The sequence below is a fragment of the Opisthocomus hoazin genome, chromosome 18 (genome assembly GCF_030867145.1).
Source record: "Opisthocomus hoazin isolate bOpiHoa1 chromosome 18, bOpiHoa1.hap1, whole genome shotgun sequence".
Lineage (NCBI taxonomy): Eukaryota > Metazoa > Chordata > Aves > Opisthocomiformes > Opisthocomidae > Opisthocomus > Opisthocomus hoazin.
The window spans coordinates 16,568,521-16,585,656 of NC_134431.1; the positions used below are offsets into that span (position 1 = coordinate 16,568,521).

Genomic DNA, 17,136 nt, shown 5'->3' on the forward strand with positions numbered 1-17,136 from the left:
GGACCCTGGAGGAGACGGTTTAGCTGCCCAGGAGGAACGAAGAGGGGCAGAGCCTGGGCACCATGGCTGGATTCTCCGCTCTTGGGCTTCTCTTCCTATGTCAGCTGTTGGCCACCACATCAGCTCAGGTAAGAAGCCTCATTTACATCATACGCTCAAGAAGAAGGTCTGCAAGTGAAAAAGATACTGCGGCCTGTGGATGTTGTACCTGCAGGAGGAAATGTGGCAATAGGCAGGTTATTAGAGCCTGAAGTTTATTAAAAACGTGTGTGTTGCTTGTGCTGTTCGGCAGAGTGTGCCTAGCAAACACATCTGGGTTTGTACCTGCGCAGGCAGGCTTTTAGATCGTATCCTTGTGTCTAGAAACTGCTGCTTTATACTTTCCTTTAAAGTATTTTGTTCCCATTCAAGACTGCAGTTACGAGAGATAAAGCCTTGGGAAAGGAGAGACCTGTTGGTGTAACAGAAACAGTTTTCTTTCACGATGAAATAATAGGCTGCCAGTGAGACTGATCTCCTGATCTGGGTCTTCGTCTCAATCAGAATTTCTTATTCCTTCCCTCAGTCAGTTTTCAAATTTTCCACTTATAAAACAGCGTATTTAACTCTTGTTCACTTCAGACATGAAGCTATATGAGACTTCCCTGTACTCTGTTAATACGATTGCCTGGGGAAGTAACTCCTCAGTGAGGTTTTTCATTGTGTCAGTGAGGAATTTTTGCAGTCTGGCTTGGGAATTCAGAGCTGCCCTCATCTGCTGCGAGCGGAGCTGCTTCTACAATGAAACCTTTGTTTGCTGAAGCTACAGCAAGTTGCTCTCTGGAGCCCTCTCCATACAGAAGTCGTTTATTGGACCTTTCTCTCCTTCCCCCCACCTCAGACCTCCTCCAAAATCCCAGATTTTCATATGGCATCCTGCTCAGAGAGGAGACTTTCCCTCTCTCCTCCTGTCTTCAGCCTGTCTCTTCCATCACCCCACCAGACTGGGACTATAAATCAATTTTTAATGCCAAGGACTTGGCACCTGTTTTCCGTGGGCTTTGCATTTCCCCCTCTGCCCAAAACGAAACGTGCCTGTAGGCAGTGAGAGCCATTTGCTATACCAGCAAACCCATTTGCTGCCCAGTGACCAGCTCTGATTCCCAGCATAAGCCACCAGTTAAACCAGCTGGGAGCCCTGAGGATGTGCTCAGTGAAAAGGGTTTTCTGAAGAGCTTTGCACCAACCCCAAGCTCCTCTGAGCCCGCCCAGGGTGGCGGGGGGCCCTGAGGGATGGAGGGTTAGTGCAGGGTTAGGGTTATGCTGCAGGACTTGGCCGTTGCGTTCTCATTTAGCCCATATGTTTCTTCTGATGCAAAAATAAACTCTTCTCTCTCTCTCTCTTTCCCTCAACCCTTTCAGAGAGTAGGACCACAAGGCCCTCCTGGCCCTCGAGGACCCCCTGGACCATCTGGCAAGGACGGCATAGATGTGAGTGCTGTACGGGGGAGGGAGGGCGAGGGGTGGAGCGGAGGCAGAGCCGACTGAGCTGAGAAGCTGCTCGTGTTCTCCAGAGCCCCAGCCTTTGGGCCGTCCTTCAGAGGTGGATGGACCTGGAGAACCAGCCTACTCGCAAGAGATCTCCTTCTGCAAGAGTCCAAACAGCGAGCGGGGTGCTGAGTGGCCTCAGCTTCTCTGCAGGATCGATCCCCTGTCTCGAGGGAGAGTTCAGGACAGAGCTAGGGATTCGTGGCCCTGCTTGCAAAGCAGAATGTTTCTTTTTTGGTGTCTGGGGAGGAGGGGGAATGTAATACAGTGGACTGCATGGGTACGGCGTGCGTCGGAGTCATTGCATGCTCTGCAGCTCGGAGAGGTTTATGTGACGCTTCGGAGCATCCGCCTTTCTAGAGAGGCCCCAGGAAACTCAGATCTGCAGCACTGGACACTGCTCTTACTTACACTGGGTTTATTTCAACATTTTTAGTGTGGCTGTCCCTAACTTACACTGGCACGTGAGAGGTCAGAATCTGGCTCGTGTGCGTCCAGACCCGAGTTGCATTTAGTGGCACAAAAGGCGAATGAAACGGGCAGCCTTTATTTCAGCAGGCAGTTCCTTAGATGTGTACCCCTTGCAGAGGCAGAAGACTACGTACCACAGAACTCACTGGAGGAGAAAAACCTGTCCTGTTACTTTTAACGGATGGTTCCATACAAATGAGAATTTTTGCTTCTGTGCATCCGTTGGATAAGGACTGGATTGTGTCCTGTAGTTGGCAGTGGATAAAAAGAGCATCAGATGGACTTTCAACAAGACCACATCAAATGCAAAAGGCTGGATTCCTGCTTCGATATTCAATTTGAGTAGCCCTTGTCTCTCTAAGCTGCTTATGGAATAGGGCAGGGTTTTTTAAAGCTCGTCTGAAGTAAGTTTATTGGAATGGGGCCTTTAAGCAACCTTGAAAAAATCCATTCATTCCATGCAGGTCATTTTCTTTTGAATAAGAAGGTAAAAAAAAGATATACAAGTTCCCTGGTATATGGTGAACAAGGAGCTTTTTTGTCTGCAGTGGTGAGCTTTCATAGTGGCTCTGTGGGCAAGGCTGGTCTGAAGAGAGAACCTCATTGATCTGCAGCTGCTCCCTCTGAAGGGTCCTTTCCACTAACCGGGACTGTTTTGCTTAAAATCTCACTTGGTTTTGTAGCAGGAAAAGTTCAGAGCTGGTACCGTGATGGTTTCTCTCCACTATTTTTCACAATACACGAAAAGGCTTCAGGGGCCGCCCTGGCCGAGGGCAGAGGACACGCGGTCAGGGTCGCAGCGGTGAGCCGCTGGAGTCACCGCAGCAGGACAGCCGCGTGGCCAGCGGGCTTCAGGAAGGGGCGGCTGCGTTGCTGTACGGAGTGAAGAGGAAGAATTTGGGAGGGATGAAGCCCTTCAGACTTCAAGGCGTAACTGACTTCTGCATGGCAATCGGGGAGAAACAAATCCCTGTAATTGTGTCGTTCAGTTCCTGCTTTCTCCAGGATATTTTACATCTTAATTCTGGAACAGCAGCAGCATCACTTCTGATCACTCTTGGTAACAGAAGCCTGGTGAGATGCTGGTTGCATGAACCCACACCCTTTATCCACTGCTAAAAGCTTCGGAAGGCTCCCTGCGGGACAGGACCAAGTAACACCATCTAATTAATACAAAGAACTTCGACCTAATAAATCAAATGGCTGAGTAAAGTATTTAAGGTGCTAAGTCTTGCAGGCCCAGCTTGAGGCTGGAGTTTTGGCTATGCAGGAATAGTCTCGTTCAAACAGACTCGGTCTGCGTCCCTCCTATGGAGATGGGTTGTCGGGTGCCCTGTTCATGCACGACGCTCTGGCTGCTCGGGGACGGGCTCTGGCGTGGTTTCTGCGGTTCAACGGGGCGTTCAGTCCTTCAAGGAACTGCGTAGGAGAAGAGGTGCAGAACTGTGGCTGGTGTTGAGCACAGCCATGAAGCCTCCCAGTTTAAGGGCTACAGTTTTTCTGGCAGTACCCTCCCAAAAATTATGGCATATAAAATCCAGTACTGCTCGGCATTTTCATAGTGCTGCACGGAGATGATTGCATGGAGCCTGAGTGGTAGTGTCAGTTCTACCACTGCAAAGAATGAAACCATTATTTTACTTCTTTTCTTCAGTGAGGAGACTTTTTTCAAAGCACAGTCAGAACTTTTCTGGACCGTATCTATGCAAGTCTCCTGAACTCTGTAAGCCATTTCACCTGGGTCGTCCTCGCAGATGGCTTTGGATGAATGCTGTGTGGGAAGAGTCGCCGAAGGGTCTTTGAGCTGGATGGGGCTGCCGAGGTGTTCAGCAGTCCCTCACCGTCAGCCGGGAGCAGTGAGCGATGCATAACGTGCAGCTGAATTATTCAGGAGATCTCTGAACAAACCTTGGATGAACCCCATAAGCACAATTTCTAGAAGCTCCCGCTTTCCTTCCTGCCTTTCAGTGGGAGCTGCAACATTAAGTCCTTCTGAAATATTTTATAATTATAGCCTTTAACATGCTTCACGTTTCACACTTGGTAACAAGCAAAATCTCTCCCTCCCAAGAACAGAAACAGCATGTTATGACCGAAAGAATCAGCAACGAGTTCCTGTGAATTATTTCTGGGGATGTAATTCCCCAAATTGCTAATAAGCAATTGTCACTTTTCAAAAATCAAGCTTCCCTCCCCCCACCCCCTTTTCGTCTCCTGACTTGACCTGCTAAGACAAAGTAAACTTCCTTCCCTCTCGTGTAGCACCAGGAGAGCGTTTCCTCTTGCTGACAGCCTTTGCCTCTAATTCCCAGTGATCTGCCATTAGGGGTATAAACACTGATTAGGCTTTTGATTCAGCTGACTGAAGTTCTAGGGCTCCTGCAGAGTCCCGCAGGGGTCCATGATGGCAGGATCAAGGTTTAAGATGGTCCCAAAGAGCCTTTCCTGATGCTGTGACCTTGCTGTACAGATCGCCATCGCGCAGGCAAGGGAAAAATGCAAGGAGCTGGCAAGCTCGAGTGATGGAGGAGGGAGTAAACCAGCTCTACTGCAATTTCGAGCTGCCTTTTCAAACCATTCATTGCAAAAGAACTGCTCCTTTCATTTCCTTGGCAGGGGACCTTCCCCACCTATGATAATGATAACTATTTATGGAAAATCTGTGGGCAAAGGAGTTGCTTCAGCAAGCCAGAGCATAACGGTCCCTCTGTTCAACAACCCTCTGGTCTGCGCGTTGATCGGTCACCAGTGCGGTACAGAAATCCTCGCCAGAGCGAATCAAGGCAGCCAGTCTTGAGAGATTTGCCCACAGACTTCACAGCTGCCGACACAGTAAATATAGAATCGTGCTATAAATTCCACGCCTTTACTTACTGCCTTATAACGCTTAATTATCAGGCCTGTGGTGGGGGTGGTGTTATTTCTAGCCTTGCTCTGTTCATAACCACCCTTTTTCCATATGGAATTTCTTCTTCTTCCAGGGTACCAACATGCCCCTTCCCCTCTGCTCGCCCACAATACCTGAGCCTCTCACAATGTTTAGTACACTTATCCTAAAGCCAGGAGGGGTGGGCACCGTTCAGATATCTGGAACTGGAATGAGATGGGAAACCAGACTCCAGTCAAGCTCCTGCTATTCACAGATCATTGCCTCTTTCGGGACCTAACACTAAAACACAAATATCTTGTTGTCTGGGGTCCACGCAAGCTTCTGAAGGACATTACAGCTGGCTGAGCTAGAAGGAGTGATTCGAAGACTTTTTAATATTGTCTCCCAAACACCTTTAATGCTGTTCTTAAAAGTTGCTTTCCATTAGCATAGGAAAAAATGAGCGCCTTTGAATGTTTTCTAAAAATTTGGTTTAATCCAGACTGTGCAATTGGATTAGGTGGAAATCAGTTGGGGCCTTTGTTCATTTGCTTTTTCTGTCAAAGTTTAGTCACGTGAAGGAAATCAGCGTAGATAGTTTGTTCATTCTTCACTTTCTGACAGTCCCCATCTCCTGGTAGTACCACAGTTTCACACTGGAGCTTCTCATTGTGTCCCTCTCTCTCATCAGGAAGATGTCTGAAAGCCTTGATAGCCACCCAGCTTCCTCTCTGCCCCGCCTGTGGACAAACCCAAGCGCAAATAATTTCTAAGCATATCTGGAAGAAGTTGGAGGCGCTGGGCCCCGTTCAGAAGCGCTGGTGCTCTCTGGGAGGCTGAGGGTGTGGGCTTTGCCAAATCGCTGCTGTAGATGTAGAGAAGGCTACCCAGGCTCATCCTGCTTTAGGGGGTAGTGGGATCTAAATATCGGCTTCATGACACGGGGTGGTAAATCTTGGAGTGGGCATGGAGACTTGAGCTCTCTGACAGCTGGGAACACCCCCCTTGCAAACAGTCAGCTGAAAGGAGAGGTTCAGCACTAACACTGATTTCTTTTCTCTTTCACTTAGGGGGAGCCAGGCCCTGCTGGTTTGCCAGGCCCACCAGTAAGTATTTTCTGGTTGATATTGGCTTGCTCATCCTTTTGAGAGGGACACAGCGCAAGGGCGAAGGCTGACTGGCTCGCTTTCCTCTTGATCTGCAGCAGAATTTCCGTAAGGGGTGTGCAGGAGTGGAGATGCTCAGCACTGGTCCTGGGGACAAACACATTCTCCTGCTTTATTGCTAGAGGAGCATATGCCTGCAACAAAGCTCGCCCATCACCAGTATGAATAAAACTGGCACCAAGCCCATATGCGTGGTTATTTCTGGCATCAGTCTGAGTCTGCTGCAGCTCCTCGGTCTGCCAAAAGGTGCTGAAAATGGTACCAGGCAGCACAGCTCTGCTTTGGGCCACTTGCCCCATCCCTTTCTACTCCTCTACTAGGAACAGCTTATGGGTAACTGTGTGTAAGTGATTAATTAGGTTGCAGAGAACTGAGCCAAAATATTGAAATGTATTTAGGATTTGGATGTGGATTCACAGCCAGTTTCAGCTCTCTGCAGGAATTCTTCCATGTTCCATGGCGTAAGACTAACACATCAACAAATAAACTTGTATCTTAAAGCCTGTATCAACACATGCCATGGTTCTCTTGTTATTATGTTAAAATGAATTGCTGTTTTATCTGATTTAGGGGCCAAAAGGTGCACCAGGGAAGCCTGGAGCAGCAGGTGAAGCAGGATTGCCTGGCCTTCCTGGAGTGGATGTGAGTGTTTTGTCATCATCTCTTACATCTTTTAAACACTTCACATAGGCGTAGGTGTTTTCTAAAAGCATCTCATTGATTTTCTCTGTGTCTACTGGAGAAGCGAAGTGGGTACTGGATCTACATGTATATCTTACGTATCAGTAGAAATTTTAAGATTTGAAAGCATCTCTTGATTGAGTTAACGAGTATGAGAATGATTTTGAGATGCATAACGGATAGGACAGCACTCTTACGATGAAGCACTGCGGTTATTCAGAGGTGCACTGGGCAGCTCTGCAGAAATACGGGCATCAGTTGACATTTCTGGAGCAAACCCCTTGAGCCTCAGTTCACAAATCCAGTCTCATTAGCTGAGGTTTGCTGGTCCCTGGCCGGGGATTTGCCCTGCAGCTCCAGACAGGCGACTGCACAGGGTCAAGTTTTCCCAGCTTACCAACTTACTGCCACGGTAGCTCAGTGGGGTAAGGTGTTAGCCGGTGCATTTTCTTCTGCATCAGGCGATAGGAAGCATTCAGTCAGCTTCCACAGCTAAGGTGGTGTTTGTTGAGGTGCAGCTCAATAACCAGACTGCTGGGTGGTGTTCATCCACACGTACAACGCACAGGGAACACCTCTGATTGGCTTCTAGTCCTTTCCTTTGTGATTAACTACAGAGAAAAATAAAATGGTTAGCCTTTCCAGAGAGCTTGGCATCCAGATGGTGTGTGTTGGTGACAGTCACAGGGACTTCCTATAGCTCTTATTACTGTATTTCTCTGTTTTCTTTTTTTTTTTTTTTTTTACAGGGTTTAACAGGAACCGATGGCCCACCTGGCCCAAATGGGCCTCCGGGAGACCGTGTGAGTACCACACCAGATCCTAAGTCCCTTGAAATGAACCTCGTCACTGATTGTATTGGTGATTTCTCATTCCTTTGTGTGACTGGTGACATTCAAGTGTTGATTCTGATGGCTTAATTATCTGTAAATCCTTGCAGAATACTTGGACCCTTGAAATGAAGGCCCAGATGGCTCTTCATCAGGCAAGCCATGAGATCCAGTGTTCTTTCACATGGCTTTGCTTGGGTTTGGGTAGCTGCAGTGGCGGGAGTACCAGCACAGAACAGCTCTGGTGATATTTCGAGTATCTAAAAAGTTCCTTGAAGCAGTCGATAGGCTTAATTATGAAGTTTATCAAAGTGAAGCTATTTTAGCCTTTATCTGCAGTCTGAGTGTGCAGCTGTGTAATGCTTATAATTACTGCTACTGTGTATTAACTGTTTCAGCTTTTGCCTTTCATAAATTCTGGGGCTGTCCATATGGCTGGCATTATTAGTTGCTTTGGCATAGACTTCCCCAGCCAGCGTGGCAAGAAATCAGACTTTTTCTTGCTTCCTGCATATTGCAACTCTGCTAAGGGGCACCACAGGGACAGAGAAATGACTGCCTGAGATGTTACAGATGTCCTTAAGATCATCTACAATTGGCCCGGGAAGGCACTTAGGCCTCCTTATGACATTAAGAATTAATCATTAACGAGCCATGCAGCACAGATTTTTATCCAGCGTGGCTATTTTCCTGTCTCCCAGTGTGGGGAGACAAGGGTTGTATCCACAGCTGGTGTTTACTGGTCTCTTGAACCCGGGCTGCAGTGATGGGCTGAACACACAGCACAGTGTGCAGAGGTTAAAAAGGTGGACTTCCCCAACACGTTCAGTGTGTCTCAGTAATCCATTTGCTGCCCCAAGGAGTTACGAAAAACCTCGAGTTGTCTCACGTAGCTAAAGGGATGAGTGATGGAGCCATGTACCTTTGAGATGCTCTTCTGCCTTTCCCGTGTTTTGCTTGGGCACTGGGAAGGCTGCATGGCAGGACCCAAGCGTCTCGGTCACAGCTCCGAGCCTCCGTCCGTCAGCACCGCACTAAAATCTGTCTCGTTTGCTTTTCCTCGAGCCCATCTTTCTCCCCGGAGATCCAGGGCTGCGAAATCCTGACCACTCTCAGACCGTCTGTGGCAAGAGTCCAGCACCTTCTGGGAACCGATCCCTGGTTTTTAAAATAGAAAAGTTCAGGACCACACGCAGAAGACCGTGAGCAGTTTTGTGCCCCTGGTTGATGTTCAGTGGTAGTATTTGCCCATGCCCACTTTAGCACACAAGTTCATAGTTTGCAGGGTAATTGAGCAGATAATTTCTGGGCACAAGAACTTCCTCTTCAGCTGTTTCGTAGCAGCACACTCACACAGTTACCGTAACGACGTGCTCTGATTTGACGTGCTTTCCCCTGTCTCATAACTCAAGCTGTCAGCATGGGGCAAACTTGGGACCTGTGGTCATTTCTGGGAGCTTTTCAAGGTCAGTGGTCCATCTGGAAAATTGTTTTAATTAGTCTAATAAAAGCCTGGAAAAAGGAAAAAAAAAAGAAACCAACTCTAAAACCTTTAGCATTCTAAAAGGCCAGCATTGTTGTCCTGACTTTCTTTCTTCTCCCCGGCTTTGAGAACACATTTCAGTCTCCCAGGAACCACTGAACCAAGCAGGTGTCTGCTTACTGTTGTGGGACTGAATTAATGCTGAACGCCGTGACTCCTGCTGAACAGGCGTGTTGTTCTGGAGTGTCTGAGAGCGAAGGTGGTTAGCATATGGAAGTGGGCTCCCAGAAGACAGTTTTTAGTAGGACATTATTGCTACACGTTGCTTTTCCTCTGTATGCCACGCTGCATCAGTCCAACAGTGATTCATGTCTGTCCGGGGACAGAGAACTGTGAAGGCAGCATACCAAAACGGTTTTTATCTTAAATATTCCTGTTGCTATCAGCACCCGTGAGCTTTTCTCATGGTTCTGCTTACAGATGGATTGGATCAAGCCTATTTGTTTTTTCAATTAAAAAAAATCTTTTATTTTTAGCCAGGAACGAGCTGGGTTCTGACTTCAGTGCTAGATACTGGTGCCCTTCGGTGGAAAGTTTTCAAAGGCTGTTTTGAAGTTTGGTGCTTTACACAATAAGCAATGAGGAAAACATAATTATTCATATTTATTTATATATCATATTAATCAAGTATTTCCTGTGCTCCGTAGTTGTATATTCATAAAGTATATTACTTTAAAGTGAAAAATTATGGTGAGATTGTTTTCTAATCAAAAGAGAAAGAACATTGTTACCAGGAGAATGAGATGACTCAGGTGATGTTATTAAAATCGAGGTGTAAATTAGAGTCTCTCCTGTGAACTTAATGGAGTCACATCAGCTTGCTCAGGGACTTGATGATCTTTTACCGTACCAGGAACGTTCACTGCTGCAAGCTGCACCTTACACCCTCAAAGATATCAAATTTAAGAGAGTAAAGTGCCAACGCTTGGCACTTTGGGTGCTCTGCCCATCTTTTGGCATGTTGGCCAAAGCAGAGAGGGGCTGTGCAGCCTGTCGCAGCGTTCAGGTTAGGATGTCAGTCAGCAGGTGCCAGGAATTCAATGTTTTTCTTTACAGGAGGAGACCACAGCTTGTGCCTTACAGCCATCAGTGGTTGTAAGGACTTCAGCCTAGAGATAAAAGTGACTGGAAGAAAAGCAGAGTAACCTGCAGCAAGAGGAGTGAATGAGCTGGTATTTGCAGCAGAGTTGATTTTTATTGGATTATAGTCCTCTGCTCACAAGGCTGCTCTTAATGAGGCCTTGGGTCCTCAGTATCTTTCTCCTTCAGCTTAACAAGGAAAAATATTTCTAATCTCGTTTGGTATGCAGAACGTTAGGAAAGGGCTGGAGTCGTCCCTGGGATCACAATAAGCCACAGTGCGTTGGGATATTTTCCAGGTCTGCCCACCTGCCTTGTTCTGCTCCTAAGGGTAGATACCATTTAATTCCAGCTCAGGACGTAATTCTTGATGCTTTCTGTGCAGTGTTTCAGGAACGTCTGGCAAACAGGTTTGGGCAATCCAGCTGGCGAGAGGCTGAGGAAGCCTCGTGCTGTAATCGCTTTTTATTGCCTGCTCAAGGAGATGAGGATTTTGCTGGTGTTAGTTTAACGCAGTCCATAAATAACAGTGTGGTTCGTTCTGTGTTGCAGTCTTTCACCTCCTCACTATTTTAAGTTCTGTCTTAATTGGAGAGTAACACCAGTGGAGACCAATGCAGATGCAAGCGCAGAGCTGTCTGCAGCAGGGCCTTGGGAACAACGCGGCCCTTCTGCAGCTCCCGAGCGGCAGCACAGCTGAGGGAAACTCTCGGCGATGGCTGCGTCGCTGCTGCTGAGCAAACTATTGGTTTATTTATCATTCACCCCAAATTACACTGGCATTTCTGCTCCTCCACCAGTGCTCCTCTCCTCCTTCCCCTTCCCCTCCTCCTTCCTCCTTCCTCCTCCTTCCTCCTTCCTTCTCCTCCTTTCTTTTTTTTTTTACCTTTTTAAAAGGAGTGACAAAATCAGCCAAGCTGCCTGCCTCTGCTTTTCCTTCCCCCGTTGCAGCAACAGCTGGTTTCTGAGGAGCGCTCGGACCCGAGAGCATCAGTCGGCAATGCACACGCAGTATCTCTTGGAGATATCTTAACAGCTGCTGGCCAGGGTCAAACCAACACCCTGGGGTTTTTTGTTCATTCATTGTTACATTTCCATTCACTTTCTGTTCTGGAATTATTACCTATAAATAATTTTACCGCCTACTGGCCAGTGTTGGCATCTTTGCATTGCAACAAAGGGATTAAGAAAGTCTGTCTGTCTTATCTTTAGTGAAGCAGGAATGTAACAGCTTCAAGAATGACTTAATTCTAGTCTAAGACATAAGATCACCAAACTCTAGTCAAGCTTAAGAATGAGAATGCAAATTGGGAAAAGGAGACTGGGGATTTGCCAAGGAAGCTACTGAAGAGGCAGAAGCTCCCAAATCTTTGTCTGTGCTTGAAGGGAAAATGTACAAATTAATAAAATTCACTAGAACAAGTCCAAATCTTTTAAATAGTTTCAGATAATTTAGTCATTGGATCTACAACATGAAAGTATTATAAATAAGAATATTTCAAATGGATGAAATTCAGTTTATGAACCTTTAGATATTTGTGGAGACTAATCTGAAGCCAGCTGTGGCTTGCAGAGGTGCCTGTTTAGTCTTTTAGGGGCAGCTCATGGTTTAGTCTCTACTCTCTCTTGCCCAGCAAATGGTGAAGAAAGTTGCTGGGGCCAGTTCTGAACATCCATCCCTACTATCCTGAGGTGTTCTTCAATCGAGTCATTAATCAGGAGTGACAGAGTCAGTATCCATCAGTTTCTGTCCTTAAGTTTGTGAATTCAGCTGAGCATCTCCAGCTGCGTGCTGTTGCTGTCAGACACTGCGGGAGCTTTCCAAGATTGGTGTTGAGGAGAGCAGGCGCTGATGCCCACCCGTGTGGGAGTTTCTGGTTTACCCTGGCTAATTTGCACTCTGGTTTATGTCTGTAGGGTGCATTAGGACCTGCCGGGCCACCTGGACCAGCTGTAAGTACCTCCTACAACCTCGTAGGTAAAGATGGTGTGTAAATTATGCAAACCATTATTGGGAAAGGACAGGAAGCCTTGTGTCCCAAACAAAGCGATGAAAGCCTGACTGTGTGAAAATATTGTTTGAAGTGTTTAAATATGTTGGTACCACCTGTTCTGCTAGCACAGGCCTGTTCTTAGTGTCTGAGATGTTATAAAGCAAGCCAGCTTGGGGTAAAGACTAGCACATCAAATGCTGCCTTTATTAGATAATGTCTAATAAAAATGAAAGAAAAAAAAAAAAGAAACCCAGGAAAAATAGATAAACTAGAAAGTTGTCTTCATAAATGTCTGTGTCCTGCTGTCACATCACCGTATGTGGGTTTAGTTAGAGATGTCTCGTAGGTAACAGCGATGTAAAGGGAATACAAATTATTGGAGAGAACAAAAGGATTCATTAAGACTCCAGCTCTGCTCTGATTGCAAATTACAATAATTGGGGACGGGGGAGTACTAAGAAAACTTGAAAGAAAAAATAATTGCGCATCATTTTCTTAGATTTGCTTTTCTTTCTGTATGTTCAGTTTCTAAGTAATTTTCTACTGTTTTAAATACTTTTTCCAGGGCAAAGGACTACCAGGACCTCCAGTAAGTAATGAAGCTCTTTTTCAAAAAAGAGGTTTAAATTGTTACACTAGCATTCCTGGGTACCCTGAGTGTTACAGACCCACCCCAGGCCTTGAGTCCCTCCTGCGCTGGGCAGAGGGATGCGGAGTCCTGCGGGTCGGCAGCCTTCTGGGCTTTTCATGCTTACCCTGACCCCAGGGCGGCTGGCGCGGACGGAAATTCAAGGCACAGCAGCCTTGCAGTCGCTGGAAGTGACCGATTCTGGGGCAGCTTTTGGCCGGTGGGTTCCTGGGGCATCCCAGAGCTGCCCTGTGTCAGAGCGGGCAGACGTGGGCAACGTGATGATGACAAGAGTGGGCTCCATGGGAAGGTGGAGCTAAAAGAAAGATGTGCATCGGTGAACTGATTGTCTGGGTGCAGGCTTGGGCTTCTCGAAGGGGTTAGACAAATGAGTACCCCCAGGCTGTTTGTTTGCCCTGGGCTTTGTCAGCTATGCCAGGCTGCCATGGGTGTAAGGCTCTTCTCTTTTCAACAGGGGCCTCCAGGACCCAGTGGCCTCCCAGGTGGAAATGGATTTCGGGGTCCTCCTGTGAGTTTCTCCTACCATTTGATCCTTGTTTACTGATCATGCCACAGCCACAGAAGCATGAGGTTCACTTCTGGTCTCTTACCCCATTCTGGAAGCATGATGCACGAGACACTGCAAGCTCTACAAATGCCCATGGGCAGTGCTGTTCCTTGTATCAGCTTGTGCAGGGTCACCCCAGTCAACCAGTGCAATGCCAAAGGCAGGCAACTGCTTGCAGCCGTATCTTCCTTTACCAACTATGAGTAAGGACAAAAGAGCAGCGAATGTCATGAGAACAGAGGTCAGTTCCCAACTGGCGTGTACTTCCAGCATCCTCAAAAGAAGCCACTGAACAGAATGTGTCTGATCAGATGGAGCCCATTCTGCAGAAGCATACCATCATTTTTGGGTTCCCACAGCTCCGCTGGAGAGGTGCAGAGCCAGTGGAAGCAGGGATGTAGGCGCAGAGATACGTTCTTCTGTCCTGATCCCTATACTCCCATATGCACCTGCTCTTCTCTTTGCAGTCACAGAAGCCTCTGCAGAAAGAAAGGTGCAGTTTAGTTCCATTAGAGATATCTTGCCCCACACTCACAAATGTGCAGTGGTATTTGGTAGCCACCCTTCCTCTCGCTTTTCATTTTCAAGTAAATGATTAAGAAGGAGAATTCTTATTATTTTTCACTTTTTCTAGGGACCTTTTGGGCTGCCAGGATTCCCAGGGCCTCCTGGACCACCTGGACCTCCCGTAAGTTGAGATTTGCAGATAAATGTAAGAAAATTCCCATGGGGAGTCCAGAATTTTCTTCTTGCTGCCGGAACGTGCGCGTTTTATTTGCTGCCATTGCCTCGAGCGCTCCCTTTCCGGGCTGAGCTTCAGCAGGCCGTCAGCACTGTGCCCCAAGGAGAGCAGTGACTTCTCACTGGTCGCCCTGTGGTGTCTCATTTATCTCCTGTGTATTGTCTGTGCTGTGGGGGTGCAGGGACCCCATGATGTCCAGGCTTTGTGGCACAGACAGGTCGCAGGGTGGGCTTTTCTTCTCTCAAGGTTTAGATGTTTGCTTGGATCATGATCTGTTCTTGTAGGGCCACCAAGGGGGGCTTGAACCCAGCAAGTCTCTGGTTTGGGTTTGCTGCAGTATCTCTGGAGGGTTGGAGGGATAGGGAGGTCTTTCCCAAGGAACTTTCATGGCCCGAAGGAGGCTAAAGGCTCAAGGCTCTTCCCCAAGCTCATCCGTGCATGTCCAGAAGATCATTACACACCCGACATGTCTGGTTTGAGGACTGGTGCAGCTCATAATGCTCTGGGTTCAGGGGCGGCGTTTTACACCGTGGGGCTGGGTGTCTGCCTCGTGCTGATCCAACTGAGCTGGGTCTGCAAAGTGCATTTTCTAGAAATTGTATTTCCTCCTGCTCTTTGTCTTGGTGGATTTAAAAGACCACATTTCATGAATTGCAGGGTCTTCCAGGCACCCTTCCCGATGGCGGTGGGGACCTTCAGGTAGGTTTTTCTTTATGGAGCATGAAAACATTTTTTGGTTTGATCCCTGACGTGACTTTTCATTGGCGTACGTGGGTGACTGTCAGACCATTTAACGTGCACCGTTCAGACCTGCGGACGTGGGTCTAAACGCCTTGTCATGGAACGCTGAAGTGCTGCGCGCGCGTTTACGAGACTGAAATGTTCTTTTGAGGAGGCAGATATGCTGGCACTGATTTTTTCCTTGATCTTTGCTTTCCAGTTTGCTTTCCAAAATGCAGGTTTTGCATACGTTCTTCCTTGACAAAACAATGTTAGCATTTGGCGAATGACAACAGCTTTTCATGCCTCTGTTTCCAACCCTGCTTTGCAAGCGAAAAGGCCGTGCGTGTTGCACTGCTTATTTCCAGGGATGGTGGCACGGGGTTCCTGTGGGCATATGCTTTGTTTAGATTTCCTTCCTTACGGGAAAGTCTCAATTCCTTTCTTTCAAGGGAATGCAAGGGGTGTTAAGTCCATGAATGATGGAAGCGACATTTCCAGATTTCACAGCTGCTGTTGTGACAATATCTCTGGTTCTCTAATTGGCGTGCCCTGAAAAAAATCAGAGTCAGTTCAGGCTGCCTTATGGCAAGTCACACGGAAGTTAATAGAAAATGGTGCTATTTCTGCCATTTTAATTTAAGCTACCCTCTGGAATATACTAGAAAATGAAATTCCTGCTGAAGAGGTGTGGCCTCAGATTTTATTAAAAGAAAAAACAGAAAAATGAAAGAAAAGATGCAGAAGAAAATCTCATTCCCTATTTATAAACTTTTTAGAGTGTGGCCTTTTGAGCCCCTGTTACATTTCCATGCATGTTCTGATTTGTTCCCAGTCAAACTAGAGTTCTCGCCATGGGCTCACCCACCCTTAGACATCTGCAGATACCAGCTTATTGGTATTAGGGTTAATTTTTAATAGGTCCCCTTCAGACAAACTCTAATGCTTGTCGTTGTTTCAGTTAGGTGAGTTGTCAAATGGCAATGAATAGGGGTTCAATGAATGCAATAGAATTAAATATGTTCCTAATGATTTACAAGATACCCATCCCGCTTCACTGGGGAACTGTGATTCTCCAGCATTTTGGATGGTGGACAACTAACTGTCAGCCTTCAGAACTTCTCACAGTCCATGCTCAAAGGGAAGCAGACCATTCATAAACCAATATTTTGTGGCTTACTGGGGGCCTGAGGACCTGTTTAGGATGCTCTGCCACAGGGAAATGGCAGTGAATACACGATACTAGGAATGAATTAGACCTAGTGGGTTTAGAGCCAAAACCCACCTGACCTTTTCTCCTCTCCCTAGTAATGAAGCCAGCTTCCCTGGATGCGCTGTGTGATAAACCAAAGAGTGTTTCTGTTCCTTGCAGTGCCCAGCTCTGTGCCCGCCGGGTCCTCCAGGTCCCCCAGGAATGCCAGGCTTCAAGGTAAGAAAAATAACACGTACAGGTCGAAGGGTCTGTCTCCCAAAATCAATACCACTCTGAACCCCTGGGGTCAAGCTGTTGTGTATGCAGTACACCTCTCCTGTAGGCTCCGCACCTCTCCAAACCAGCCACGCATTTGCCCGGGTTTGTGCTGTTGAAACAGAAAGCCCCTAAAGCAGCCAAATACGAGAGAAGAGGAGGATGAAGGACCTGATCCTGCCCTCTTTGCCTGCTGTTCCCCCACTTTGCAGTCCTGCAAAGCGTGAGTGCTCTTCCTTCACCTCCAGCAAGGGGGTTTGCATCCTTCAAGTACGCGCCCGTGCTGTGTGGCTCCATCCCTTGCAGGATTGCAGCCTGTGTTAGATGGAAGCTGTAACTACAGCCATTTATTCCTACAAATGAAATTTAACCCTTTGCACGAGGATTAAAACACCGTGCAAGGCTTGCGAGGCACAACTGATGAACGGGAGCAGGCAGAGAGCAGCGGTTCCGGGCTGCCTCCAGAGCCATGTGCTGCCTCTTCAGACTTCAGAGAGCTCTAAAAATCTCACCAGGTCTTAAATTGTGCTCACAGACCCTGTAAACACAGAGGTACACATTTTACTGTAGCAAGACATCACTTCTGTGATTAAATAGAAATTAATTGTCATTTTATACCCAGTGTAGCACCAGGCAGTGTTTCTGATTGTGTTGTTTGATCCTGGTACATAAATTTTAGGTTGCAACCCTCAGGAAACCTCACCCAGCAGGTAAACATCTCCTCCTCTGTGCCCTCTATGATTCACATGAATTCTGTGCAGTAGGTTACACCCCAGCAGTGAGCTGAAGTAATAAGTTACTCGAGGTTTTCTTAGCAGGATTCAGCAGGCAACGGGTGGAACATCTGCT

The 17,136-nt window shown here is 47.2% G+C and overlaps 1 protein-coding gene across 1 annotated transcript in view; it reads left to right on the forward strand.

The window, feature by feature from the left end:
* COL9A3 (collagen type IX alpha 3 chain) overlaps positions 1-17,136 on the forward strand; it is a 40,815-nt gene continuing 23,679 nt past the window's right edge. Inside the window, exons 1-11 of the mRNA XM_075438801.1 lie at positions 1-128; positions 1,402-1,470; positions 5,938-5,973; positions 6,604-6,675; positions 7,464-7,517; positions 12,085-12,120; positions 12,727-12,750; positions 13,265-13,318; positions 13,992-14,045; positions 14,757-14,798; positions 16,192-16,248. Coding sequence (XP_075294916.1) covers positions 63-128; positions 1,402-1,470; positions 5,938-5,973; positions 6,604-6,675; positions 7,464-7,517; positions 12,085-12,120; positions 12,727-12,750; positions 13,265-13,318; positions 13,992-14,045; positions 14,757-14,798; positions 16,192-16,248 — 564 coding nt within the window. The 5' untranslated portion in view covers positions 1-62. The remainder of the gene's footprint in view (positions 129-1,401; positions 1,471-5,937; positions 5,974-6,603; positions 6,676-7,463; positions 7,518-12,084; positions 12,121-12,726; positions 12,751-13,264; positions 13,319-13,991; positions 14,046-14,756; positions 14,799-16,191; positions 16,249-17,136) is intronic.